The 27,996-nt window shown below is 36.3% G+C and overlaps 3 protein-coding genes across 4 annotated transcripts in view; 2 read left to right on the top strand and 1 right to left on the bottom strand.

The window, feature by feature from the left end:
- arfgef3 (ARFGEF family member 3) overlaps positions 1–761 on the bottom strand; it is a 66,024-nt gene extending 65,263 nt beyond the window's left edge. Inside the window, 1 exon segment of the mRNA XM_048205842.1 lies at positions 337–761. Within this exon segment, the coding sequence (XP_048061799.1) occupies positions 337–421 (85 nt within the window). The 5' untranslated portion in view covers positions 422–761.
- A 2,788-nt stretch (positions 762–3,549) lies between these two features.
- Positions 3,550–11,160, top strand: fbxo9 (F-box protein 9). 2 transcript variants are annotated; one of them, XM_048205844.1, is made up of 13 exons: positions 3,550–3,722; positions 4,217–4,291; positions 7,385–7,507; positions 7,653–7,710; positions 7,822–7,918; positions 8,615–8,745; positions 8,827–8,941; positions 9,055–9,173; positions 9,254–9,344; positions 9,920–10,015; positions 10,123–10,216; positions 10,299–10,453; positions 10,715–11,160. In XM_048205844.1, the coding sequence occupies exons 1-13, from the start codon at positions 3,720–3,722 to the stop codon at positions 10,821–10,823; spliced, it is 1,266 nt and encodes a 421-aa protein (XP_048061801.1). In that variant the 5' UTR covers positions 3,550–3,719; the 3' UTR covers positions 10,824–11,160. The 2 variants fall into 2 exon arrangements, with proteins under 2 accessions (XP_048061801.1, XP_048061800.1); XM_048205843.1 differs by having other exon boundaries at positions 3,551–3,722; positions 10,296–10,453.
- A 1,117-nt stretch (positions 11,161–12,277) lies between these two features.
- Positions 12,278–13,567, top strand: LOC125277454 (heat shock protein 30-like). The gene has a single exon (XM_048205841.1). It carries the CDS (start codon positions 12,435–12,437, stop codon positions 12,957–12,959), a length of 525 nt encoding a protein of 174 aa, XP_048061798.1. The 5' UTR covers positions 12,278–12,434; the 3' UTR covers positions 12,960–13,567.
- Positions 13,568–27,996: the final 14,429 nt, after the last annotated feature.

Genomic DNA, 27,996 nt, shown 5'->3' with positions numbered 1-27,996 from the left:
CACATGGTTCAAATGCACACATAGGCTCATTGCATGAGTGCCCACTGGAAATAAAACTATTTGATTTGATTTCAGTTTGCATGTTTTCATTCCATTCTTCATGCTGTTCAAAAAAATTAATGTGCAATTTGACAGAAAAGGTCGACACATCCTGTAACAGCTGTTACGTTAGGATACAGCTGCTGTAAATAAACATCCGTGAGAGGCGGACACTCTTGTGCTCTGACTGTACACTAATATTGCTGTTCTCAAACATTAAAACATTATTTTTAACATGCTAAACTCGCGTGTCATTCATTCCTCACAGACGCTCCACAAACAGGTGCATCTTCTTACCGCACGCGACACTGCAGGAGTCCCGGATCGCTTTATGTTTACTGCCCGATGCCTCCTTCTGGAGCTTGCGGAGAATCTCCTCCATTGCGCTGCTGATGATGAAGGATAAATGATATGGTGGTACGTGGAATAAAAATGATGGTTTCAGGCCTCCTGCCTAAAGCTCAGCATCCCTACAGTAGAGATGATTCACTTTAACAACAGTGATACGTCACGCTGTACGTCAGTTATCAGACTCTGCGGGGAAGCCGCTGGTATTCAGTAACGCTGCAATACAGAGAATATTGTTTCGACCAAATTAAAGCGGACATCTAGGGTTTAAACTGCATTCTAGAGCACGCATCTGATTTGTGAGGTGGTGCGCAGCCCTTGTGTCCACTGCTACTTCCCGTCCGAGAATTAAGCTTCGAAAGCCACTATGGCGAAGGATTAGTAATTAATATTCATAAGCCACGCCTTCGTCGGTGGAGGGAAATAACGCAGCGTCACTACTATCTCATTAATATAGACGACTTGCAGCTTTGCTATTGGAAGAATACCAAGCAAATATATTAATATTATTCATGAGGTAATCTTTGATTTATTATATGGAGCTAAAGTTCTAGTCGTAATGATTAATGATTGTCACGTCATGTCATAGCCATTATTTTCCTTTTTATTTTTTTATATTCCCCTTTAATTGGCAAATTTAAAGTCACCATGAAATCAAAATTGACCATTCTTGTTTTGTTATTTATGATATGAATATGATATGTCCGTGCGCATTATTATTATTATTATTTTTAATTCATTTGCTCTTGTAATCTTTGATCAAAATAACTTCCCCTCCCTCTCATCTCTTCTCCGATGACGTGTTTACTGGCGCGGGGGCGGAGCAACCTGTCACTCACATGAGATCGACCAATAGCAAACTACAACCATCCAAGGAATTCCCGATGATCAAAATCAAGTCCCACCCTACATTTTTCTTGTTCCAGAAGCTGTTTCACTCGGATACATCATGGAAGAAAAGACTTGCAACTTCCGTTTCATACCGACTTTAAAGGATTAGTCCACTTTTAAATAAACTTTTCCTGATAATTTACTCACCCCCATGTCATCCAAGATGTCCATGTCTTTCTTTCTTCAGTCAAAAAGAAATTAAGATTTTTAATGAAAACATTCCAGGATTCCAGAAACCATCACTCATTTTCTAAATTTTTGTTTAAATTTTATACATTTTAACCATAAATGCTCATCTTGAACTAGCTCTCTTCTTCTTCTCTATTAGAATTCCAGCAGTGTAGACACTACTAAGTGTATTACTGCCCTCCTCAGGTCAAAGTTTGAAATAAATTGTTATATACAATATGCTAGTGCAAGTATATAGCAATTAGTTCAAACTTTGACCTGTGGAGGGCAGTAATATGCTTAGCAGCGTCTACACTGCTGGAATTCTAATAGAGAAGAAGAAGAGAGCTAGTTCAAGATGAGCATTTATTGTTAAAATGTATAAAATAAAAAAAAAAAATAGAAAATGAGTGATGGTTTCTCTAGAGACCCTTATTCCTCGTCTGGGATCATGTAGAACACTTTGAAGCTGCACTGAAACTGTAATTTTGACCTTCAACCGTTTGGTGCCCAGTGAAGTCCACTATATGGAGAAAAATCCTGGAATGTTTTCATCAAAAACTTTAATTTCTTTTCGACTGAAGAAAGAAGGACATGAACATCTTGGATTACATGGGGGTGAGTAAATTATCAGGAAAATTTTATTTAAAAGTGAACTTATCATTCAATAAACAAAACATTAACAGATCGAGGATAGAGTTATCCTGTTATTTCCAAAGATGTCTAGAGGATTCATGAAAACACAAATAAATTTGACAGTAAAACTTAAAGAATGGCTTTTAATGATTTTTGTCTTTTTCTGTGCACATGAAAAATAATTTGAGAATAGTACAATTTTTTATTTAATTTTTTTTTTATTAACCAGAGAAACCTACAATATTATACAGAAATTTACATATTAATACAAAATAAAAAACTTGCCAGAGCGTACAAACCATTGATTCATTAATCAAAAAACTGAATATTCCTTAAAAATACGACAAGTCTTCTTTGCTTTTTTTATTTATAATGTTCTCCAAACTGGTGCAGTAGTCTTTAGTCTCCTGAAGAAAATGAATACAATTTGGCTTAGACCCTGACCATTTCTTCTTGTGTATATGAAATTTCCCCAAAATAATAAAAAGTTGTACAATAAAAGTAAAATTATTATTATTATTATTATTTTTTTTTTTTTATTGGAATAAGGCTGCATCCTCTGTAGGTCACATTTGAAGGCCGCATACATCATCGAGGCAGTCTCATTTATGAAATATAGCCATCAAATTATATATATATATATATATATATATATATATATATATATATATATATATATATATATATATATATATATATATATTTATTTATTTATTTATCCCTCTATGGTACAGAGTTGCCATATGGCAACAATTCATTTCTACTAATTTCCTTGTTATTCAGAAAAGAATACAATATATTGCACTATGGGAATTAAAAGGGTAAGTATGAAGGTTGCCAATGATATGCTGTTTTTAAGTCACATGACATTTGAATGTCCAGCAGAGTTAGCTCTTCCATGTGATGACAGTGAGGATGAGTTAACCAAATGATAGGGAATGATAGGGATTAAATAATAGGGATCTACTTATTTTTGGTTTGCATGAGTTCCAAGTATATCAATCTATAAATTTCTAAAAGAAATGTGAATTTAAATAGAAAAGAAAATCATAATTTGATAGAAAAACTACTTTTTTGACCATTTTCCATTGTGGTACAGAGTTGCAATATGGCAAAAAAAAAACAAAAAAAAAACAAAAGATTTGCATAAAATATGGTTAGAACATAATGCATACCATACAGGGATATATATATATATATATATATATATATATATATATATATATATATATATATATATATATATATATATATATAAAATAAGAACGAAATAAGAAATTACAGTATTTTACACCTCACGAGAAATATCAGTCAATTATATTTCGTTTACTTTTCTTAAATAAGACATCCTTGATGACGTATGCAGGCTTCAAATGCGAGCTTGTTATGTCAGACGGGCAGACTTTTATTTTTAGACTTTTATTTTTAAACCGCAGACCGGAAGTTGTTGTGCCAACAACAGCAGCTCAAGAGTCTCCGCGAGCGCTGCTGTCAGTCACTCGTCGTGATGGCTGCCGTGTGGCGAGCTCGCGTATTTGCCCGTTCTGTCGTCCGCTTTTCTGATCGTGATCTGTAAAACATTCGTTGAAAGCACGTCTCTAAACGCGACATTAAAAGAGCTCGCAAAATAAGCTGTTATGGTTAGTAAAAGCTGTTTCTAAGATTAGCGGGGCTGCTAATCAGGAACTAATATTAGCATGTTAGCAGCCATGACGTAGTATAGTCTTGTCACACACATTTGAGTTGTTTTACTGGATATCAGTTTTAAATCATTATTTAAACGCTTAGCATGTAATAGCAATCATGCATTATGTCCATAATTTAAAAATTTACAAATTTTATGCATGCATGTTCACAAAGTTTAGCAAATCACGAAGCTGGACTTGTATTTAGATGCACCGAATAATAATTTAATTTGATAGTCGATTATTTGTGTTTTAAATATTTAGTGCAATAATATTTCAGGTGGGTCCTTGAGATTAATGCATGTCAAGCTTTCTTGCTATTGGTCAGTCATTTTTAACACCACGTGGTTATGTTTTTTCTGATCTGCGTCACGCCTTTTTTTTATATTGTTTGCACTTTAACCTACTTAACATATCAGGTTAAGTGACTGAATGTGTGTTATTTCTAGGCTGAAAGCAACCAAAATACTGATGGCACTGTTGAAGAAGGGGAAGATGAAAATACAGAGGATTCTAATATTCAAGTTAGTGAACCTGGTCTCCTCTTTATTATTATCATATTTAAGAATACATATGAAATAAAGTTGCAGATGTCTTTATGTAATAAAGTGCGTTCTTCAAATACTTAGAATTGAACTCATTCCTACATCATGGTTATTGAAAACCTGGAAATATGAGTCAGCATGTGACCAAAATTGATCCTGTTTGCTTTCTTGAAACACTTTCCTGGTTTTATTGTGCACAATAAGGCAGTGCATGTTATTCCAAAGATAATAATTAACGAAACATTTACTCCACCTCTGAAATGTTTGCCCTTTCGGATGACATCACAAATCCCATTTACTTTTTAATCCCTCCCCCCTCTCTCCATTCTGGACTGGAACACATCCAGTCGACTCTCATTGAATAAATCAAGTCCCACTCTACTTTTGTCTTGTTAAATATTCTGCTTCACTTGGAAAAATGCTGCAAATCTCATGACAATAGTTGTGTAATGTCTCATCATTGAATAAAGTATAATCATTTATACCTGTGAATTTATCAGTGAATCTTTTAAGTGCATGAATTTCAAGGATTTATACCTGATTTAACAATGAAAATCTGCAATTATTTTGAGCATGAAATCAAATTTGGCCTTAATTACTTTCTGAAATTGCCTTCCTGGTGTTGTTGTGCATAAATCATTAGTATATGTTATTTCATAGGAAAAAGAAAAAAAAAAAAAACCTTTTGTAATCTTTCATGAAAATTTAATTTGCTCCACCTGGGAAATTACTTCTTTATGGCTAATGTCACCATGTGCTCTTACTATTGAATCCCTCCATTCTGTTATCTTATGAGATATAAACTCATAATTTATAACTTGCAATTCTGAATTCGGCCTGGTATAAATTCATAATTCTGAGATAGGAATTCGCAGTTGTTTATAACTCGCAATTCAGACTTTTTCTCACAATTGTGAGTTAACATATAGCTATTCAGACTTTTTTCCAATAATTCCAAGTTTATAACTTGAAATTCTGAATTATATTGAAATTCTGAAAAATTAAAAAAATATATATTGAAATTCTGATATAAACTCACAGTTCTGGAATAGGAACTCGCAATTGTTATACCTTGCAATTCAGACTTTTTCTCATAATTGCGAGTTTATATATCATAATTCAGACTTTTTCTCGCAATCGCGAGTTTATTTCTCATAATTCAGACTTTTTCTCGCAATTGCAAGTTTATATCATAATTCAGACTTTTTCTCATAATTGCAAGTTTGTATCTCATAATTCAGACTTTCTCGCAATTGCGAGTTTATATATCATAATTCAGACTTTCTCTCGTAATTGCGAGTTTATATCTCATAATTCAGACTTTTTCTCATAATTGCGGGTTTATATCTCATAATTCAGACTTTCTCGTAATTGCGAGTTTATATCTCATAATTCAGACTTTTTCTCATAATTGAGAGTTTATATCTCATAATTCAGACTTTCTCGTAATTGCGGGTTTATATCTCGTAATTCAGTCTTTTTCTCATAATTGCGGGTTTATATCTTATAATTCAGACTTTCTCGCATTGCGAGTTTATATCATAATTCAGACTTTTTCTCACAATTGTGAGTTTATATCTCAGAATTCAGACTTTTTCTCATAATTGTGGGTTTATATCTCATAATTCAGACTTTCTCTCGTAATTGCGGGTTTATATCTCAGAATTCAGACTTTTTCTCGCAATTGTGAGTTTATATCTCATAATTCAGACTTTCTCTCGTAATTGCGGGTTTATATCTCATAATTCAGACTTTCTCTCGTAATTGCGGGTTTATATCTCATAATTCAGACTTTTTCTCATAATTGCGAGTTTATATCTCATAATTCAGACTTTTTCTCATAATTGTGAGTTTATATCTCATAATTCTTTTTCTCATAATTGCGGGTTTATATCATAATTCAGACTTTTTCTCATAATTGTGAATTTATATCTCATAATTCAGACTTTCTCGCAATTGCGAGTTTATAACTCGTAATTCAGTCTTTTTCTCGCAAATTGTGAGTTTATATCTCATAATTCAGACTTTCTCGCAATTGCGAATTTATATCATAATTCAGACCATTTCTCATTATTGCAAGTTTATATCTCATAATTCAGACTTTATCTCACAATTATGATTTTTCTCGCAATTGTTTATATCTCGCAATTCAGACTTTTTTCTCGCAATTGTTTATATCTCGCAATTCATTATTTTTCCTCACAATTATGACTTCATATCTCAAATCAGACTTTTTTCTCGCAATTGCAAGTTTATGTCTTGCAATTCAGACTTTTTTCTTGTAATTGTGAGTTTATATCTCGCAATTCAGATTTTTTTCTCATGTTTATATCTCTTAATTCAGACTATTTTCGCAATTGTTTATATCTCGCAATTCAGAATTTTTCCTCACAATTATGACTTTATATCTCACAATTCAGACTTTTTTTTTTCGCAATTGTGAGATTATATCTCATAATTCAATTGCAAGTTTATAACTCATAATTCAGACTTTTTCTCACAATTGTGAGATTATATCTCATAATTCAGACTTTTTCTAGTAATTGCGAGTTTATATCTCGTAATTCAAACTTTCTCACAATTCAGATTTTTTTTCTCGCAATTGTTTATATCTCGCAATTCAGACTTTTTTCTCGCAATTGTTTATATCTCGCAATTCATAATTTTTCCTCACAATTTACTTTATATCTCAATTCAGACTTTTTTCTCGCAATTGCAAGTTTATATCTCGCGATTTAGAATTTTTCCTCACAATCATGACTTTATATCTTGCAATTCAGACTTTCCCACAATTGCGAGTTTATAACTTGCAATTGTGAGATAAAAAGTCATAATGACCTTTTTTATTTCTGTAGCAGACACAGGCTTCCATTAAAATCTGCCTGATTACGGAAGTAAAATGGGTTTTGGAAGGCTTTTTATTGTTGACTTCAAAAATCCTGTTATTCATGAATGACTGGAAAAGCCATGGAAGCACATTGGTCAGAAGGCGTGGAAATCCAGAATTTTCTATGAACATAATCTATCAGTGCCTGTTAGACGTGGATCTGTAGCTGATGTTTGATGTTTCAGATGGAGCTCAGTGCTTTTCGGGCCAAGTGGATGTCTGAGCTTCAGCCCAGCTCAGGTGGAAAGAGAAGTCTCCTAAAAACTGCTGAACTGAGGAGGAAACAGGAGATAGCTAAAGAGGAAAAGGTGTGAATTCATGAATATTCATACTGTGTGTTATTGCACACATACTTTGAAAATAAATCACTTATAGAGTGCAGCATTGATAATGTGTGAAGCGAGCTTCACTTGACCATGTATTGTCAGTGATTGTGAATGTGTGCTGTCTTAGGCCCGGGAGCTGTTCCTGAAGGCAGTCGAGGAAGAACAGAATGGAGCTGTTTATGAAGGTTTTCGTTCATTTATTTATTTAGATTAGCCAGTTACTTTTATAAATTGATTACTTGATGAAGTGAATGCTGGGGCTGCAGGTAGAATTTTCCACTTTTCATTATTTGCAGCCATCAAGTACTATAAGAGTGCGATGCAGCTGGTCCCAGACATTGAGTTTAGGATCAACTACAGCAGAACTCCTGATCCGGAACGGGGTGGGAGCTAGTAAGTGCTCGGATCACATGTGCTTATCGTGGAAAACTTTGATGCATAGTAGGACAATTGTAAACAGTGTTTTCCAGCCTTGCAAAATTCATGGAAAATAATTTAAAAAAATTGAAAAAAAGGTTAACATTATATGAAAATAAGGTTAATTAAAAAACATTAATTAACAATGAACAATACTTCTAAAGCATTTATTAATCTTAGTTAATGTTAATTTCTACATTTACTAATACATTATATATCCAAAAGAAGTATATGTTGATGTTAATGGATCTGAGCAAACATGAACTAACACTGAACAGTTGTATTTTAGTTGTATACAAATACTGAATCAAATATATTGTCCATTATTCATGAATGTTAGTGCATTAACCAACAATAAATAATGGGACTTTATTGTAAAGTGTTACCAAAAAATTAGTAATTAATAAATACTATCAAATTTATGGTTAATATACATTTTATACTCATGCTTTGCTGTAAAATATTCAATAATTTTAATATATTTTTTGATAGATATCGCTTTTGTGTAAACCTTATAGTAAAGCTTGCTCGCAAGCCATGGTAATGTTTGAATTGTGAGAAAATTACGATTTCGTGAAAATGGAGACTTATTTTCATGGCAATTTTCAAGCACATTTTCTCATTACTGTAATGCATGCATGTTGCACTTAAGTACTTATTCATACATTATAGCTTGGAGGACAATGAGAAGGATCAGGAGATAGACGATCTACTGACGTACTTCCAACAGCATCTGATGCTGGAGGACGACACCATGAAGCTGTGTGAGCCTGAGACAGACACATCACAGGTGCACATCTCAGGTAACTCTCACACTGGAGCTGGTCTGCTTGGATTTCCAGAGTTTTCTTCTTGCCCTGACAGTTCCTTTTTCATATCCACAGCTCTGCCCCTTGAGGTGCTCATGTATATCTTCCGCTGGGTGGTGTCATGTGACCTGGACCTCCGAGCCTTAGAGCAGCTCTCCCTGGTTTGCAGGGGTTTCTACATCTGTGCAAGGTGGGCTCACAGACTCACCAAACATCTAAGTGAACCAGCCTCCCCCTGCATCATAGCAGGTTGTGCTCAAAAAACAATTTGTTTGCCATTTAATTGTGGGTGTTTCGCTGCAGGGACCCTGAGATTTGGCGGTCTGCCTGTTTGAGAGTCTGGGGGCGGAGCTGCACCAAAATGCTGCCATTTTCATCCTGGAGAGAGATGTTTTTGGAGAGGCCACGTGTGCGCTTTGATGGTAAACGTGTGCGTTTATGAATGTCTTCTTAAATATGTGCAGCATATACAGTGTTAAATAAACGTCTGTGGTTTGTCCAGGCGTTTACATCAGTAAAACATCATACAGCCGTCAGGGGGAGGAGTCTCTTGATGGCTTCTACAGGGCTTGGCACCAGGTGGAGTTCTACAGGTGAGATCTGGGCTTTAAAGGGATGCGCCACTCAAAAATGACATTTACTCTCCCTCATGTGGTTCCAAACCTGTATGCATTTCCAGTGCTTCCAACAGGATTTTGTGAGACTACGAGTGGTGGACTTTGGTCCCGGGACACCAGAGACTTATATTAGATCTTGCAAAAGATGCTTTGTTCACCTTTAATTAAATCACAACCTTGCATTTAATAAGCACCCTAAACCAGATGCTTTGGCAAAGCGGCGGCACAAAACACGACGTTAGAGACCTTTTATGCTAACAATTAAGCATTTCATCTTGTGATGCACAAATTTTGGAAACCAAACAGTATTTGAGCCCATTGATCCCATTGTATGGATTAAAAAAAAAAAAAAAAAAAACTATTGAGGCATTTCTCAAAATATCTTCTTTCATGTTCCACAGTAGAAAGAATGTCATGCATGTTTGGAAGGACATGAGGGGGTGCAAATGATGACTGAATTTTCATTTCTGAGTGGAGTATCTCTTGAATGTCCCTGAACAGAATAGGTTTTGTTCAGTGTTATGAGGCTTTGACAAGACCTGATCTTTTAGGTACCTGCGCTTCTTCCCTGATGGTCAGGCCATGATGTTGACCACCCCTGAGGACCCTTTGGTCATTGTCCCAAAGCTGCGCAACAGGAACTCCAGGTGTGTGTCATGGGCCTAAATAACACCTCTGAACTTGACTCGCTGATAACACATTCTTGTTCATGTGACCTGACGGTTAAATCATTAAAAAGCTTCAATTTCCACAGGATGGATTCCATCATGTTTGGCCATTATCGGCTGTCCCAGGACACAGACAATAAAACCAAAATTTATGTCGTCGTCTCCAAGAGAAAAGAAGAGGTTGGTTTGTCATTTAACAGCGCTGTTCTGTTTGTTTGCCGTTTTACTAGCAATAAACCGATTGATTGTCGTCTTTCAGCAGAAGGTGTCAGAGTACCAGAGGAGCCGGTTCTGCAGGCGGAACACCGTCCCTGAAGCCGAGCGCTCCTTCCATGTAGGACTGCAGTTGTCCCCTAGGGGGCGGCAGAGCTTCAGCAAGCTGGTGTGGATCCACCATTCCTGCCACATCACCTACAGGTATCTGATGAGGCCCAGTGGAGCTGCACCTGTTCTGTTCACGCAACCAGTGATGATGCATTAGTGCGGGGGTTTCAAACTGGGGTCCTGGGACCTCCTGTAGTCTTTGGGCCCGTACTAATCGTGTCTTGGTGCTGTTGAGTTTAAGTGACATCACTGCTTGAAAGAGTGCTAAACTTGATCCAGAACAGTCAGTAGGCAGTGAGCATTTGTGTGAATTGTGTACATTTTTTCTAAACTCCTTTTCCTTTCCTCTCTTAGATCAACTGGAGAGACAGTCGTCACTGCATTCGATGTAGACAAAATGTACACGCCTCTGTTTTTTGCACGAGTGAAGAGCTACACAGCCTTCTCAGAGCGTCCGCTGTAGGACGACCCAAGCGATGCATGCAGAAATCCGACCCTCGACCCTCCAGCCGCTCTCCTACTGCTTCCAGCACAGGCTCTTTCTTATGAATGTACAAGAATGGTGTGACATTTTTAGAGTCCCTCAGTCTTAACTGCAGCTCAAAGCATTACGTTCTGTTTTCATTAGTGTAAGATCTGTCACTCTCTTATTGCAAAGATAAAGATACAATATATATATAAGATTGTCTGTAAGAAGTTTCAGTTCAACTGTGATGAATGTTCACTTTGTTTGTGTGAATCTCAGTGAGGAAACATGTCTACTGACAACTGGAACACCCAAATAAATGAGCTATATTGTGTTTTGCTTCTTTTTCATTTATGTATTTAATTATGTTGCGTATGTAGCACCCGCAGTCAAATTGAAATCAAAAAACAATTATTTTCTTATTACACAATCCTTGTCTTAATTTGATGAGAGAAGGTCTCTGAGGTCTTTCATCAAATCCTGTTTGGCTGATGTCACCAAAATCCTCTCTTCTGAACACTTAAAGGGTTAGTTCACCCAAAAATGAAAATTCTGTCATTTATTACTCATGGCGTTCCTCACCCCTAAGACTTTCGTTAATCTTCAGAACACATATTAAGATATTTTTGATGAAACCTGATGGCTCAGTGAGGCCTCCATAGCCAGCAATGACATTTCCTCTCTCAAGATCCATTAATGTACTAAAAACATATTTAAATCGGTTCATGTGAGTACAGTGGTTCAATATTAATATTATAAAGCGACGAGAATATTTTTGGTGCGCCAAAAAAAATAACTTATTTAGTGATGGCCGATTTCAAAACACTGCTTCGGAGCGTTATGAATCTTTTGTATCGAATCATGATTCGGATCACGTATCAAACCACCAAACTGCTGAAATCATGTGACTTTGGCACTCCGAACCACTGATTCGACACTCTGATTCATAACGCTCCGAAGCTTCCTGAAGCAGTGTTTTGAAATCGGCCATCACTATATAATAAGTTATTTTGGTTTTTTTGGTGCACCAAAAATATTCTCGTCGCTTTATAATATTAATATTGAACCACTGTACTCACATGAACTGATTTAAATATGTTTTAGTACATTAATGGATCTTGAGAGAGGAAATGTCATTGCTGGCTATGGAGGCCTCACTGAGCCATCAGATTTCAACAAAAATATCTTAATTTGTGTTTTGAAGATGAACGAAGGTCTTACGGGTGTGGAACGACATGAGGGTGAGTAATAAATGACATTATTTTCATTTTTGGATGAACTAACCCTTTAATTCTGGTATGGATCTCTTCTATTCCTGGTAGATAAAATCTATAATTTTCAGCTGGAGTCCCTTAAAGCTATAAAATAATATAATGAACTTATAAGTTGTCCAATCCTCATCTAAATTGAGACTGTGACAGGTGTGATGTCATCAGTCCTCTCTCTTCTGCCCCCACTGGACGAATCCGGAACTGCCTGGAAAGTTCATGAACTCTCTGGTGCTGAAGAACACGCGCTATAAAGCCGAGCGACTCGCAGCACTCGAGTCAAATCTAAACGCCTCACGAGCGGACGAACCAGAGAGACTCGAGAACACAAACCCTGAACATGTTGATCCCGCATGGATTCCAGCCTTCCTTCAGCTCACTGATGGGAACCGAGTGGCCAGTGCAGAGCAGTCTCTGTCCGGAGATCACAGCTCTTCACAGACACGCAGAAGTGCTGCAGGAGGAGAGGAGCAGCCTGGAGAAACTGCAGCAGCAGATCTTTGAGGAGATCTATCCAGTCTCCTGCGCAGTGGAGAGAGACGGAAGCCGCTTTGCTTTGACGCTGGACACTCGCGACTTTTCCCCGGACGAGCTGTCGGTCAGGCAGGTGGGCAGGAAGCTGCAGGTCTGCGGAAAGACCCAGAAGAAGCAGGAGGATCCTGGGAAAGGCTCGTGCTCGTGCAGAATCCAGGAGTTCAGACGGGAGTTTGACCTGCCTGAAGGAGTGAATCCTGAGGGATTGTCCTGCTCCATGGCTGATGACGGGAAGCTCTACATACAGGCGCCAGTGAATCAGAGATCTGAAGACGCTGAGAGGAAGATTTCCACTGACTGTGAAGCTGAAGACAGTCGAGACACAACATGAAGCCACGACTGCTCAGAAGAAGAACCCTGATCAGCTCTGATGGACTGCCTCAAATGATGCTCTGTTTTTATATAAATCCTGTACAGTTTGAGTAAAATATCACATTTATTTATTTAAACTTCATGTAGTTTATTTAACATGGATATACAGTGCGATACTTATCCTCACATTTGCTATGAAAAATATTATAACATTTTACACAAGCTCCATTTGTTAACTTTAACAAGAACAAAAATGTTGAACTTCTAAAGCATTTATTAATCTTAGTTGTTGTAATATATTGAAATAAAATTTTCTATCTGATAATATCATTTAATGCACCTGAGTGAACATGAACTAACAATAAACAGTTGTAATTTTATTTTATTTAAACACTGTATTGCTCTGTATTAATAAACACTGTTTTGTGACAAATGTATTGTTCACTGTTATTTAATATCAGTTATGCATTTAATTACGTTTACTAATGGGAGTTTATTCTAAAGTGTTACTGAAATATCATGTGCAGAAACCAAATGTAATGAATCAATGCTAGAGCTTGTACTGAAACTCATCTTCAAGGAATGGAGCACCTAAAAATTAAAATGAAACAGGTATTTTTTGATGAAGTTCAGTGGTTTATGTTGTTCTACAGTCCTTAAAAACACATTTTCATCCTTCACACTAATGTAATTTTAGTGTCAATAACATTTTGCTGCAGCATTTTAAATGTGTTTGTAATAAACATTTCACATCTTCAGTTTATGGAAAGGGTATCAGTGAATAAAAACAAAGAGTTTCTCATACAAATCTACTTCAGAAGGAATATACCGCACATGTGATCATAAGGACTAGTTTTCTTGTTATGCCTTTTTGAAACTTGACAGACATGGTGACTATGAAAAGACACTATTAAAAAGAGCAGCGTCAAGATTCTTCAAAACTGTCCTTTTGTGCTTCACTGTAAAAATTGTGGTATGACTTTGGACTGACATGAGGGTAAATAATGATAGATTTTTTTAGATAGAATTTGTTTTGAATAGCCTAACTGTTCATATAAGTTTCAAGACTGACACAAACATTTTTAATACAAGAATATTGTTTAAACCAAAATTAAAAGGGTTTTCAGTGAAAATTTTAGTATCTTCAGAACTTTCAGATCTTGACCTGGCAGTGGAGGACACAAACTCTTGGAGGCTGTCGGACTTGGACAAACTCCTGCTCTGTTCTCCACTCCTCCACTCAACGACGCTCCACCGCTGCTCACGCTTAAAGGCTCTATGTAAGATTTTTACTTTAATAAAGCATAAAAATACCCCAATATGTTTGCAGATATTTAAGAAACATGCTAAGTTCACCTACTTGTTTCTCAGAAAAACAATACTACAGCCAGATATTCTATTTTGAAAATGTGCGTTCCGTGTTGGAATGTCTGTCTTTGTTTTGGTCTGTGCGAAACCTCGTGCTGCCAGTTTATCCAATAGTGTTTCGACATCACAGGTTGCCAGTTGGCGAAAAACACCGCATATTGCAGCCATGGAAACCAACAAACAAACTGGGTCAGAGAATCAGGCAATAACGTCAGCTGCGCGTTCCGCTCTCTTCTCTGTCACGGTGAAGTGACGCACACCCGCGTGGGCGCCTCCCTCTCTCTCTCTCGTCTCATTCGCTCCGGTTAAGTAGGCCTAGTGCTTGTATTGGCATAATTTTAGTCATTCCCGCAGGTTTCGCGGTCACACCAAAAGCGCGCGCACCACTGATCTATATAAGTGAAGCGAACAAGCCACGCTCAGTCTCAAACAGAGACAGAACTCAAACAGAGTCACAAGCAGTGGCGGAGGCAGAAAGTGAATGGTGGGTGGGCCTCTAAAAGTGTGGGTGGGCCAGAATAATTCGCATCATCCCATGTTTTTCAACTGGCTTAATTTGGGAGGGGGGAAAAATGATGGACCGTCCCTAAGTGGCGTCAATTCACAAAAAGTCAAGGTATGGCAAGTTCAAATTACGTTATTATTACGTGACAATATCAATTCAAGTAAATCTATGTGATAAGAACAAGACAAAACTGCAGTTACAACCTGAACCAACAGAACCAACCGATTAAAAAAATAACCTAATAATAATAATAATAATAATTTGGAAATAACCTGGCATGGTAACAGGCAGCTATATGGACAAATAAAAATAACAAAAAAGTCAGCTTGCGATAAAAAAAAATAAAAAATAAAAATAATCAATACTGATTTGAAACTTGTGACAAACGCTCACACATTAACCCGATCACTTTATTTAGCGTTCATGTAAACATACGTTCAGATTCATCGAATGAATTTATATTTATTTAAGAAATTCATTAAAAACAGAATATTGCTTCAGCCTTATTCAAAGGCCACAGAAACATGTTCGTTTGTTACGCACTTAAATACATTCCACCCGACGTTTTTGGTTATTTATTAAATATAGGCAATTGGTTGATGAAACAGTGATTGAAATTAAGATACAATTTCTACAAAACGAAATTCACTTTAAAGAAAGGCTTATTATAAAATAAAACTTAATGAAGTGGTCAAACTCATGACTGACCAGCTGCATGTCTCCTGATATTGCGCATCCGTCATGCTATTCACTTTTCATAATCAACATAGGTGAAATTTAACAAATAATATAGGCTCTATAGCCTAATATTTAAATATAAATATGAAACTAAATTGGCTATTTTTATCCCTCTGGCCGACGAACGCGCCGGCGCGTTCTGATGGATTTTTTCCTCATGACAGAAACAACAAGTCTTTCGTCAAGCCTACAAATGGTCTACTTTTATTCGTGTACGCTCACAATAACAACAAAACCTTGTACTTTTGTAAAATAAAATAAATAAAAAACAGGGTGCGCTTTCAGCTGTTTTTCTGCGAGAATCTTTCTGAAACGTCTCAAAAATGAACACCGCGAATAATTGTAGGCTACCTAAAAGAAAGAAACATCTCCATTCCATAAGAAATTCGTATGTCTGTGTTAAATAACAAGCGATCCATGGGCGTCGGAAGCAAAAACAATGTGGGTGGGTCCTCCCTCCAATTTTTTTTATGCAATTTATAGATAGATAGATAGATAGATAAAATGCCAATCAATCGGTAGTTATTGATTTTCTTTCGAATAGAACAACGAGACACAAACCTTTACATTCAATCGCATTTTTGCTCCCATTTATTTTCACACATTGATCACAGTGCATACAAAGTTTAGTCCCAAAGCGCGCACAACTGGAGGAATACACGTTTACCTTTGATTTCGTTCGATAGAAAAGAAGCAAGGCCGTACGCAGGGTTTCATAATTACTGAGGTTACAAAATGTATTATGCTAGAGGGGTTCGGGGGGGCATGCTGCCCCGAGAAAATTTTGATTTCCTTGGTGTAGGGTAGACCAGGTACAGTTGGTTATAGGGTACAGTTGAAACACCTTAAATAACTTGCGTTCGCAACAAGTCTGATCTGTGAAATTTTCTTAGCACATGTATATTAGCGCCCTCTTCAATCGTGTGAAATTTAAAGTACATGCGATTCTCCAGTCCGAAGATAACGGCGAAAGTTTTTTTTCTAAGGTAATTTTTTCACTTCACCACGTCGCTTCCACATTGAATAGCTTCTCATCCTTACATGACTGTTAAAGTTAACTTACATTTTCGTAAACCTTATTTTGTGCTCTAACACTGACATATTGCATGACTTTGTGTCATACAAGGTCATCGTAAAATCTAGAGAAATGTTCGAGGTGGTCAGCGGGGTACATTTGAGACACAGTGTATCAAATGTAGCCTGACTACGTCAGACTTCCTACTTCCGCTCAATTTCATTTCGCTTCTGTACTCAGTCTGATACAGCGTCAGAGCTTTCCCAGGTAAAAAAGTAGTATACTTTAGTGTATTTGAAATATGAATGAAGTACATGAATTATAAAACAAGTATACTTCTACTTGTTGTACTTTATTTAAAGAGTATTTGGTTTGTACTTTTTAAAAGTATACTTCGAAAAAGATGTAATTAAGTTCAACTTAATAGTCCAAACAGTAAGTATACCAATTTATCAGTAATCAAATTATTTTTTAAATGTACTTTTTGAAAGTGTACTTTGTTGTAAATGTATTTTAAATTGTATTGAAGTTTATTTTTTTTAAGTGTATTAAATTTGACATACTTAGAGTGGCAATTCAGTGTACTTATGGGAAGTATATTTTTTTGGAAATTAATTGTTAGTATACTTTTTTTAAAGTGTACTATGTTCTCACTTCATTAGAAGTGTGACTTCTGTACACTTTATACAGTACACTCTAAAATAAGTGTATTTTTAGTGGCATATCAGAGTGCTCTCATAAAATATGTTAAAATACAAAAATGTATAGTGGTAATTTAGTGTACTTTTAGTAAGTACGCTTATTTTTAATACAAAGTATAATTTATTAAAGTGTACACTGATTTCACTTCATCTGTAGTGTAATCAGTCTGTCTGTTGTTCGTTATCTGGCTCGGCTCGGTGTTCATCTTCAGTTCTCTCTTCACAGCAGTTCAGTCAGTGTACTGTTTGAGTACATGAATTACTCGGGGATATTGGTTTGTTTGAACTCAGAGGGAGTGTCAGCCACATTAAAAAAGTTAACAGCTTAAGTCATTTGTGGATTAATGCGTATTGGAGACGCGAACCGTTTAAAACGATTCAGTTCGATTTGGTGAACTGGTTCAAAAAGATCCGGTTACATCGAATGATTCGTTCGCGAACCGGATATCACAAACTGCTTTGTTTTGAACTCTCTCTCACAACAGACACGGAAAAGAAGACAATGCTGAATAAAGTCGTAGTTTTTTCTATTTTTGGACCAAAATGTATTTTTGATGCTTCAAAAAATTCTAACTGACCCTCTGATGTCACATGGACTACTTTGATGATGTTTTTCTTACCTTTCTGGACACACAGAGAGCTCTTGGACTAAATTTAAAATAAACTTTGTTCCAAAGATAAACGGAGGTCTTACGGGTTTGGAACAACATGAGGGTAAGTTATTAATGACATAATTTTGCTATTTGGGTGAACTAACCCTTTAATTTGAAGAACATGCATGTTCACGTTATGTCTTGGAATACAGACCTGACTTCCCAGATTACAAATTTGAAAATCCACTTAACTCTGCCATTTTTGCCGTCATTGACTACTGTTAATACTTCTTGTTTGAATTTCACTGATTAAGCAATATGGTAAAAGTGACAGTGGGTTGGATTAGGGCTGGGATAAACGATAATTTTTTTTACGATTAATTTAGCGATTATTTTTCGGTGCATCGATTAATCTAACGACTCTTTTTTGTTTTTGTTTTTTTCAGTCCGATTCTATTTCGGTTTGACTCGATTATCGATAATCTCCCCATTAATTGACTATTACCAATTTGTAAAAAGTCCAAAATAAAAGACTATACAAGTGCAAAGTAATGCATTCTTAGTCAGAGGTAGCGTTGGATAAAACCTTGAAGCCTTAAACACATAGGCCTAGCTTACTAATAAAAAAGTGCATCTTGTAATTCTTCTTTCAGATGAAAATAACAAATTGATGTCATTCAATAAAAAAAAGGTCACCCAAAATACTTGTTTAGAGCAATTGAAAGAATACAGTAACCAATGTAAACTTGAGGGCTTTAAGCTATTTAAGTGCTTTTCCAACAAAAAATAAATAAAAATTAACAGCGACAGTGGGAGCCAGCAGCCTGTCATGGTGTCCTTCCTGAACCAACAGAATTTAACATTTGTTGAAAACACATAGCTTTAAGCTTACTGAAAAAAAGTGCATCTTTTAATTCTTCATTCACATAAAAATAACAACAACGTATAGTAGTACACTCTGCCACTCACCTTTTTCTTAAAAAAAAATATTAATGTAGGTAACTAGAATTTAATAAATGGAACATTATTGTAAAGTGTACCGATTTGTTATACACCGATTCAGACGTCTCATGAGTTCAGTGTTGGACAGATCAGTTGTTTTAACTATTCATTTAAGTGAATCAGTTCAAATGAGTCATTAGTTCGCGAATCGGACATGTCATTATTGGACGTGTAGCCTACGGCAAGCGCTGTGTGATTATCCCGGCAGTTTATTTTTTAGCACAACTCGCACTCCGCGGTAATTCAGCAAAAAAAATATCTCAGAATGCTCCACGTGAAACTTTGTTCATCCCAGCCCTGGTACGGATATAACTACAAGGCCTCTGGCAAATTGGCGCAGGTACCAATACTGTGACCACAAGTGACATGTTGCGTTTATAGGCAACCCTCACAGGGAAAGGAAAAAAAGGCGAGCTGAAGGAGCAGCTTGAGCCAGAAAAAACCAACGCAATTTTAGGTACAGTAATGTCATAGTTATGAATCCAAATCCATTGTCATGATTGATTGACAAATCCATTATAATCAATGATTGTATTTCAATGTTATACATTGTCTATCCTGTTTTAATTCATCCCCATGTCTCTTTCCTGTTTTCACAGATGCAGTGAGGGAGCGATTCCCCAACACAGAGGTGGCAGAGATCCGGGCCCTTCTACGGAGGAAGTGCAACAATGAGAGCTACAAGGCCTCTAGTAACTCAAGTCAGAGCTACAGGTGCTGGTCATATAATTAGAATATCGTGAAAAAGTTCTTTTTTTTTTATTGTAAATTATTTTTAAAAATGAAACTTTCATATATTCTAGATTCCCTACATGTAAAGTAAAACATTTCAAAAGTTTTTTTTTTTTTTTAATTTTGATGATTAGAGCGTACAGCTCATGAAAGTCCAAAATCCAGTATCTCAAAATATTAGAATATTTCCTAAGATCAATCAAAAAATGGATTTTCAAAACAGAAAAGTTCAAGTTCTTTAAAGTATGTTCATTTGTACACTCAATACTTGGTCGGCAGCACATATTTCAGCAAATGACTTGCTCCTAGCACAAATTACAGCATCAGTGAAGTGTGGCATGGAAGTGATCAGCTTGTGGCACTGCTGAGGCACTATTGAGCCTTCAGATCATCTGTATATTGTTGGATCAACTGTTTCTCATCTTTCTCTTGAAAATATCCCATAGGGTCAGGTCAGGCATGTTGGCTGGCCAATAAAACACAGTAATATCATGGTCAGCAAACCACTTGGAAGTGGTTGTTGCACTGTTAGCAGGTGCTAAAGTCCTGCTGGAAAAGGAAATCAGCATCTCCATAAAGCTTATCAGCAGATGGAAGCATAAAGTGCTCCAAAATCTCCTGGAAGATGGCTGCATTGACTTTGCACTTGATAAAACACAATGGACCAACACCAGCAGACGTCACGGCCCCCCAAATCATTACTAACTTCAGAAAATTCCCACTAGACTTCAAGCAGCTTGGATTCTGTGCCTCTCCAGTCTTCCTTCAGACTCTGGGACCATGATTTCAACATGAAATGCAAAATTTAATTTTATCTGAAAAGAGGACTTTCAACCACTGTTCACTGTCCAGTTCTTTTTCTCCTTAGCCCAGGTAAGATGCTTCTGACGTTGTTTCTGTTTCAGAAGTGGCTTGGTAGTCCTTTTCCTGAAGATGTCTGAGTGTGGTGACTCTTGATGCGCTGACTCCGGCTTCATTCGACTCATTGTGAAGCTCTCCCAAGTGTTTGAATCGGCTTTACTTGACAGTATTCTCAAGCTTGCGGTCATCCCTGTTGCTTGTGCACCTTTGCCTACCCAATTTCTTCCTTCTAGTCAACTTTGCATTTAATATGCTTTGATACATCACTCTGTAAACAGCCACCACATTCAGTAATGACCTTCTGTGACTTACTCTCTCTGTGGAGGGTGTCAATGATTGTCTCCTGGACCATTGCCAAGTCAGCAGTCTTCCCCATTAGTGTGGTTACAAAGAACAAGAGATACCCAGAATTTATACTGTAGGGATGGTCATTTAATGAAACTCAAATGTAAATATTCTAATATTTTGAGATACTGGATTTTGGACTTTCATGAGCTGTACGCTCTAATCAACAAATTAAAAAAAAAAACTTTTGAAATGTTTTACTTTACATGTAGGGAATCTAGTATAAATGAAAGTTTCATTTTTTTAAATAATTTACAATGAAAAAATGAACTTTTTCACGATATTCTAATTATATGACCAGCACCTGTAGATATGCATGTGTAGTAAGTTGTTTGCCATTGTTCTGTTCCCGGCATTTCAGAGAAAGTCGACTGTTCAAAGTTCTTCCTTTTGCCAATATCTGCTTTTGTGTGTTACTTTTGTGTTAATAATAAAGATCCTTTTCTGAAATGCAATTTGTAATCTGTTGATTTAATGTACTTGAACTGAATTTTAATGTAATACACTTGTAGTGTAATACCAACATTCATGCTTAAGTATAACAAAATGGGGATAAAATTACAAATGAAATGTACTTTCAATTTGTTTCTACCTTACACTATAATAACATTGCACTGAAAGTATGTGTCTATGATGTTTAGGTTGTAATTGAACTTCACTTCAAAAACATTATTATTGTCATAGTGGGACACTTTAAAAGCACTAAATATAGTTAGGAAGTGCATTTGTAGATCACTTGAAATGTTACAGAGGCATACTAAATTAACTGTTTATAGTAATTATAAGTATGATAGCAGTATGCACAAAATGTACTTAAACACAACTATAATTTGCACTGCAATGCCTTTTTAAGTGTATTTCCATTAGAATGGAAATACAATGCAATTGTACTCTAAGTGTGCTTAATTGCTCATGAATCTTGATTTTCATTAGTGTATTTTAGTGCACTTGAAGTTTAAAAAAAAGTTGTTCCATTTTAGTATACAATTTACACTAGAAGTGTAGTTAAATATATGTTAAGTTGAAGTTAATACATAATTGAATACACTTAACTATACTTGGATTTGACGAAAATAGTACAAAATGTAGAAAATATACTTAGTACACTTTATTAAAGTATATTTTTAATAGAATTCTTTTTCACCTGGGTTGTGTTTGCCACCGGTCTGGAAACAGCCGGGCCAATCAACGAACAGAGGGCGGGCTGAGAGCCGTGACGTAGATGCTAAGCGCCGAGTTTTACATTGTAGGTTAGAGAAATCGAAAACCGAAACGACCGCGGAAATGGGAAACGAGACACGGGATGCAAACTTCGGGATGCATTAACTTCGCATAATCTGCAAAAGTCGTTTACAGCCATGTTCACTCCGGTATTTCGCTCACATCATCATGTGTTTACAACAGGTTTACAGTGGAAGTTCAATCATAGATTTGAGTTCGATGCATGATGTCTGTGCTTCGATGCGGCTGTACAGGCGGATAACATACGTCATAACTAAACGTATCTGATTGGCTTACGGGTAACCAATGATTTTAAACTTCAGACAAGCGTCCCCTAGCGAGAGAGAAAACACTTCTCTATTATGCCATTCCAGACTCTGTCTACGAAGCAAAGTGAAGTAGCAGAGTCTGGTATTACCAGGCTATATCAAATGTACCCGCACCATAGAATCCTATTGCAGCCCATGCAGTTTAGTTGCACGATGTAAGTTCTATTAAGATCTATTAATCTATTAAAATTAATAGATTTCATCTGTTTTATTATTGCTGTTTGCAATTGTTCAATGTTTTTTACTGTTACTCAACTTTTCAACTGTTAATATTAAATTTATGGCCTAAAATTAAATATTGTATCACTGTTTGCCATTACTGCACAATGTTTTACAAATGGACTACTTTTAAACAAAATAATAAAATAAAATACTAAATGGAAATAAAAACTGTTAAATTCTCATTTTTAAAGGTATTTTACATTTGCAGTGAATTGGTTAGGCAGCTTTACAGCATTCCGGATGGGTGTCTCAACTGTACTAGGGTACTGTTTCAACTGTACCTGACTGTTTTCGACATGGGTACAGTTGGAACAAAAAAGCTTCTTGTGTTTATGAGCTAACTGTGAAAAATATGACCTACTTATGGATGTTAATAATTAATAATATTTTAGTAGACAAGTAAAAGAAATGTCATATGAAAAATCACTTTGTTTCAATTCTTTTCAGTCCCATAATTTTGGTGTGGTAACGGTGAAAGCAAAAAGTGTACCAACTGTACCTGGTCTACCCTACATATATGCATTTTAAGACGTTTTAAGGCCAACAAATTGGTACAGTTTTGAGGCAGCTTTAATCGCATGTTTGGTAATTTCATGACTTAATTTACAACAGAATAACGACGGTGCATGCCCGTAGCTTCTTTTGCGCTTTAGTTAAGCTATAATTAAAGTAATATGCAGCGCGCGCCGCCGCATTTGCGCGAGCAATTGTTGAGTTCGCGCCTCGAGCACAGTAGGCTATACGGCTGATTGGAGTTTTACTGGCATAGCCTGACAACATCTCATCTGACCGCAGTTCACTGTTGTTCAACTGAAGCTACCTTTTCCGCGCTCTGGAATTAGAGACGGTAAAAGTGAGTGGGTCCAATATATTGGTCTTAAAAAGTACAATGGTTACAATTGTTCCGACGCCCATATAATATATATATTTAGCTCCGCCCCTGTTTTTGACTGGAAGAAAACAGGAAGAAATGCACAGATACTGCCTAATATATTTATAATTTATACCGCGCAGGCGCAGCAATTTTCACTGGCACGTATCAGAGGATTATTACAGCAGCTGACGTTAATGGAGGAATTTGCAGCTTTACTCGCAAACTACAATTCCTGTTCATCAATAAGGTAAGAATCGGACCCGTTATAATCTCAAATACACTCGAATTAAGTACATGTATTGAAAAGTGTACTATCAAAGCAGTAATAAAGATGTTTGCCATCGTAATGATAACAGTAGCGCACACAAAAGTAGTAGCTGTTCCATGCTCAGGCACGGTTAGCGCTCACACTGCATGCGAACCGCGCTCTTGCCCACCTCTTCCAAGCGGGCCAGGACCGGCTAAACAAACCGCGCCGGGGAACAGAACGTTGCGCTCACACTTGTCAAACGAACTGGGCTTTGAAGGTCAAATGCGCTCATGCACGGTTCAGAGTGTCTACTGTGAGTAATGATTCACACAGTGGCGGTTCTGGAGGGGGTGTACCAGACGAGAAATAAGGGATTTTCTTAAAAAAAAAAAAAAAAATAAATAAATAAATAAATATATATATATATATATATATATATATATATATATATATATATATATATATATATATATATAATGCATAAATGCTCATCTTGAACTAGCTCTCTTCTTCTTCTTCTCTATTTGAATTCCAGCAGTGTGGACACTGCTAAGTGTATTACTGCCCTCCACAGGTCAAAGTTTGAACTAAATTGTAATACAATATGCTAGTGCAAGTATATAACAATTAGTTCAAACTTTGACCTGTGGAGGGCAGTAATACACTTAGCAGTGTCCACACTGCTGGAATTCAAATAGAGAAGAAGAAGAGAGCTAGTTCAAGATGAGCATTTATGATTAAAATGTATACAATTTTAAATTTTTTTTTAGAAAATGACCAATTGTTTCTCCAGATAAGACTCTTATTCCTCGTCTGATATCGTTTAAAGCCCTTTGAAGCTGCACAAACTGTAATTTTGACCTTCAACCGTTTGGAGTCCACTGAAGTCTACGGAGCCCCTAAAGGGACATGGTGGTAGAAAAAAAAAATGGGAAGGAAGGAAATTTTATGTGGTGGTGGGAAAAAAATTTGGGATGGGAGGAATTTTTTTTTTTTTCAAATCTTTTGCGTTCCCTCGCAAAGATGTTTTGAGTTCCCTCGCAAAGATTGCGTTCCCTCACAAAGATTACGTTCCCTCGCAAAGATGTTTTGCGTTCCCTCGCAAAGTTATAATCGTTCCCTTCTGTGAGCTCGGACAAACACTTCCTCTTTAATGTCCTGCTGGCTGGCAGTGTTTCAGTTAGTAACATTAATAATGCACGCAAATAATGCACGGCTCATAGAGTTTGAATTTGTTGGACTCAACAATGAAGAAATGCAGTCAGTGCTTATGTCAAGCAGTTCAGTTGGCAATATATTCACAGATTCGAGCTTCCCGGATTAATAACTCAGGTGGAGATACACGCCTGAAGGGACCGTCTGAAAAGTGCAAAACCCAAAACCCTTTTGCTCATTTTATATTACGAAAAATACTCAATAACTTCACTGTAACACACTGTACTGTCACCAAATTCAGTTCATACATCACTGCTCTCCTGCTGGTTATAGGTACTACAACACTTCATTTGGCAAGTAGCACATCAAGGCCTTCTTTACACAAATGATGTTGGTAGCTACACAGCTTACATACTTACAACAGCTTTTGCATGATAATTGCTTACTGGATTTGATGGCATTACAATTTATTTAATATTTTTACTATAAACAGTGAAGTTATTATTATATTATTTTATTTAATAATTAATAATCATAAACGTTATGCATTTTTTTTTTTTTTATCAAATTAAGTGTTGGGTTTTGCACTTTTCAGATGGTCCCTTCAGGCATGTATCTTCGCCGCCTGCATAGAGACCAATTTGTTATAAAGCACATTTGAGGAAAATTGGGTTGTTGTAGCTTGTTGTCTAGGTTACTATGATTGGAAGTAGCTGCATTTGTGTTTTAACAACGTTTAGCTCACGAGTTATTAATCCGGGAAGCTTGAATCTGTGAATATATTGCCAACTGAGCTGCTTGACATAAGCACTGACTGCATTTCTTCATTTTGAGTCCAACAAGTTCAAACTCTATGAGCCGCGCATTATTTGTGTGCATTATTAACGTATGTTACTAACTGAAACACTACTGCCAGCCAGCGGGACATTAAAGAGGAAGTGTTTGTCCGAGCTCACAGCAAGGGAATGATTATAACTTTGCGAGGGAATGCAAAACATCTTTGTGAGGGAATGCAAAAGATTTAAACAAAAAAAAATTCCTCCCATCCCAAATTTTTTTCCACCACCACATAAAATTTCCTTCCTTCCCATTTTTTTTTCTACCACCATTTCCCTTTAGGGGCTCCGTAGAAGTCCACTATAAGGAGAATAATCCTGGAATGTTTTTATTAAAAACCTTCATTTATTTTAGACTGAAAGAAAGACATGAACATCTTGGATGACATGGGAGTGAGTAAATTATCAGGAAATTTTAATTTGAAAGTGAACTAATCCTTTAATGACAGACAATTCATTTTTGGGTGAACTAACCTTTTAAGCAATGCAAAGTCCAAAATGTATTTGTTTACAAATCATGCACTATAGTAAAACATGTTTTGAGATCATAACATAATATTGTGCAAGGAGACATGAAAACAAGTCTTTATCAATCCATAATCTGACCCTGTGATCAGCATCTTGCTTATGAACATATATCAAAAACACTTTGTCTTTGGACTGCACTTTTTTATGAGCCATTTTGGATTTTTATGGCCTCTGATTGAAAGATGTTTTCTCAAAGGACATTGTGTTCGGGCTCCTGTGCTTTTATTTACTTTGTTTAAAATTAAAGCAATACTGAATGTTACAAAGATTATATGCGGTTTTATTGATGCCAAGAGATCAAACTCACTGTAAAATACAGGCTTGAGTATGTTTAATATTCGATTATACTTAAAAAATGTAATATGAATAATGAGCAACAATAAAATGTTTAGAAATTCAATGACATTCATCTGAACAAATTTGGATCGTTTGTTGAACAAAAAGAAAACAAACAACATTATAAAACATCATGACAGCACAATGCCATAAAGTAGATCTTTACACTAAATTTCTTAAAAAGATTAACATAGAGGTTACATAAGAATCATGAGAGTATACATAATCTATTTACACTTAGTCATTCTGCAGGTGCTTTTATCCTTGGAATGAGTTTCATCACCAGCAATTTATCATACAAGAGCCCCCAATACTCACTGTACTGCAATGACACTTTTTAACTTTTTCAAGAGGAAGCTAGTACTCGAGTTATACAGAAGTGAAACACAGAAATGTACAGAGAAAAAAGAATTTGCATCTAAAAATTTCAACAAAATAACATCATGTGGCAAGTCATTAATGTAGATTTAGCCTGTGTGGCCAGGTGGTCCACCTCCTCATTGCTCACCACATGAACCAGCACTCATACAGAATTCCTAATTGGTGTAATATATAATTGGTCTGGGGGATTTTGTATAAAATGTCTTGCTGTTGCTGATGTAGATTAGCCACCAAAATAAATCAGAAAAAATAATTCAAACCCAAACACAAGAAAAGCTGTCACATTTAAATGAAGTTGTAAATTAGTACATTTTAAACAACATGTAAAAGGTTTTTTTTTTTGGGCTAAAAAACAGTTTTTACAGTATCATACCCAAATGAACAAATAAACAATGTAAGATCTTTTAACATTTGATAAGCACAGTTAAAGCTAAAGCTGCAGTCCATAAGTTTTGCCTCTTTGTCGCCATCTCTGTTTGAAAGCTGCAATTGCAGTGATTTGTGGAATTATCTTAAAGGTCCCGTTTTTCGTGGTTTTTTGAAGCTTTGATTGTGTTTATAGTGTGCAATATAACATGTGTTCATGTTTTGCGTGTAAAAAAACACCGTATTTTTCACATAATTTACTTATCTGTATACCGTTGTTTCCACTGTCATAAAAACGGGCTGATGACTTCCTTGTTCTATGAAGTCCCTCCTTCAGAAATACGTAACGAGTTCTGATTGTGCCAGCGGTTCCTGTGTTGTGATTCGACAGCAGCTTAGCGAACCTTGCCCGGAAAGGTCACGCCTCTTACCATAACGTGGAGATGCTCGCGCTCAGTGTTATTGTAAACATGTCTTTAATTTTACCCTATCAATTTGAGCCGGAATCAGACCCGGTGATTGGACTGCGGGATGAAAATAACAGCGTTTCGTCGACATGGCGACAAACACACTCTACAAACGCAACTCTTGTGTATTCCTGTGGGCGGAGGTTAGTCAAAAAACTGTTTTAGTGACGTCATTAAAGAAGGAAGTAGAGGGATGTAGTCCAAACTGGCCGTTCGATGTAGGCGACTTCT

Source organism: Megalobrama amblycephala, linkage group LG10, assembly GCF_018812025.1.
Source record: "Megalobrama amblycephala isolate DHTTF-2021 linkage group LG10, ASM1881202v1, whole genome shotgun sequence".
NCBI classification, from domain to species: domain Eukaryota; kingdom Metazoa; phylum Chordata; class Actinopteri; order Cypriniformes; family Xenocyprididae; genus Megalobrama; species Megalobrama amblycephala.
Note: the sequence above shows the minus strand (reverse complement) of the source record. Positions and strands in the feature narration are given on the sequence as shown.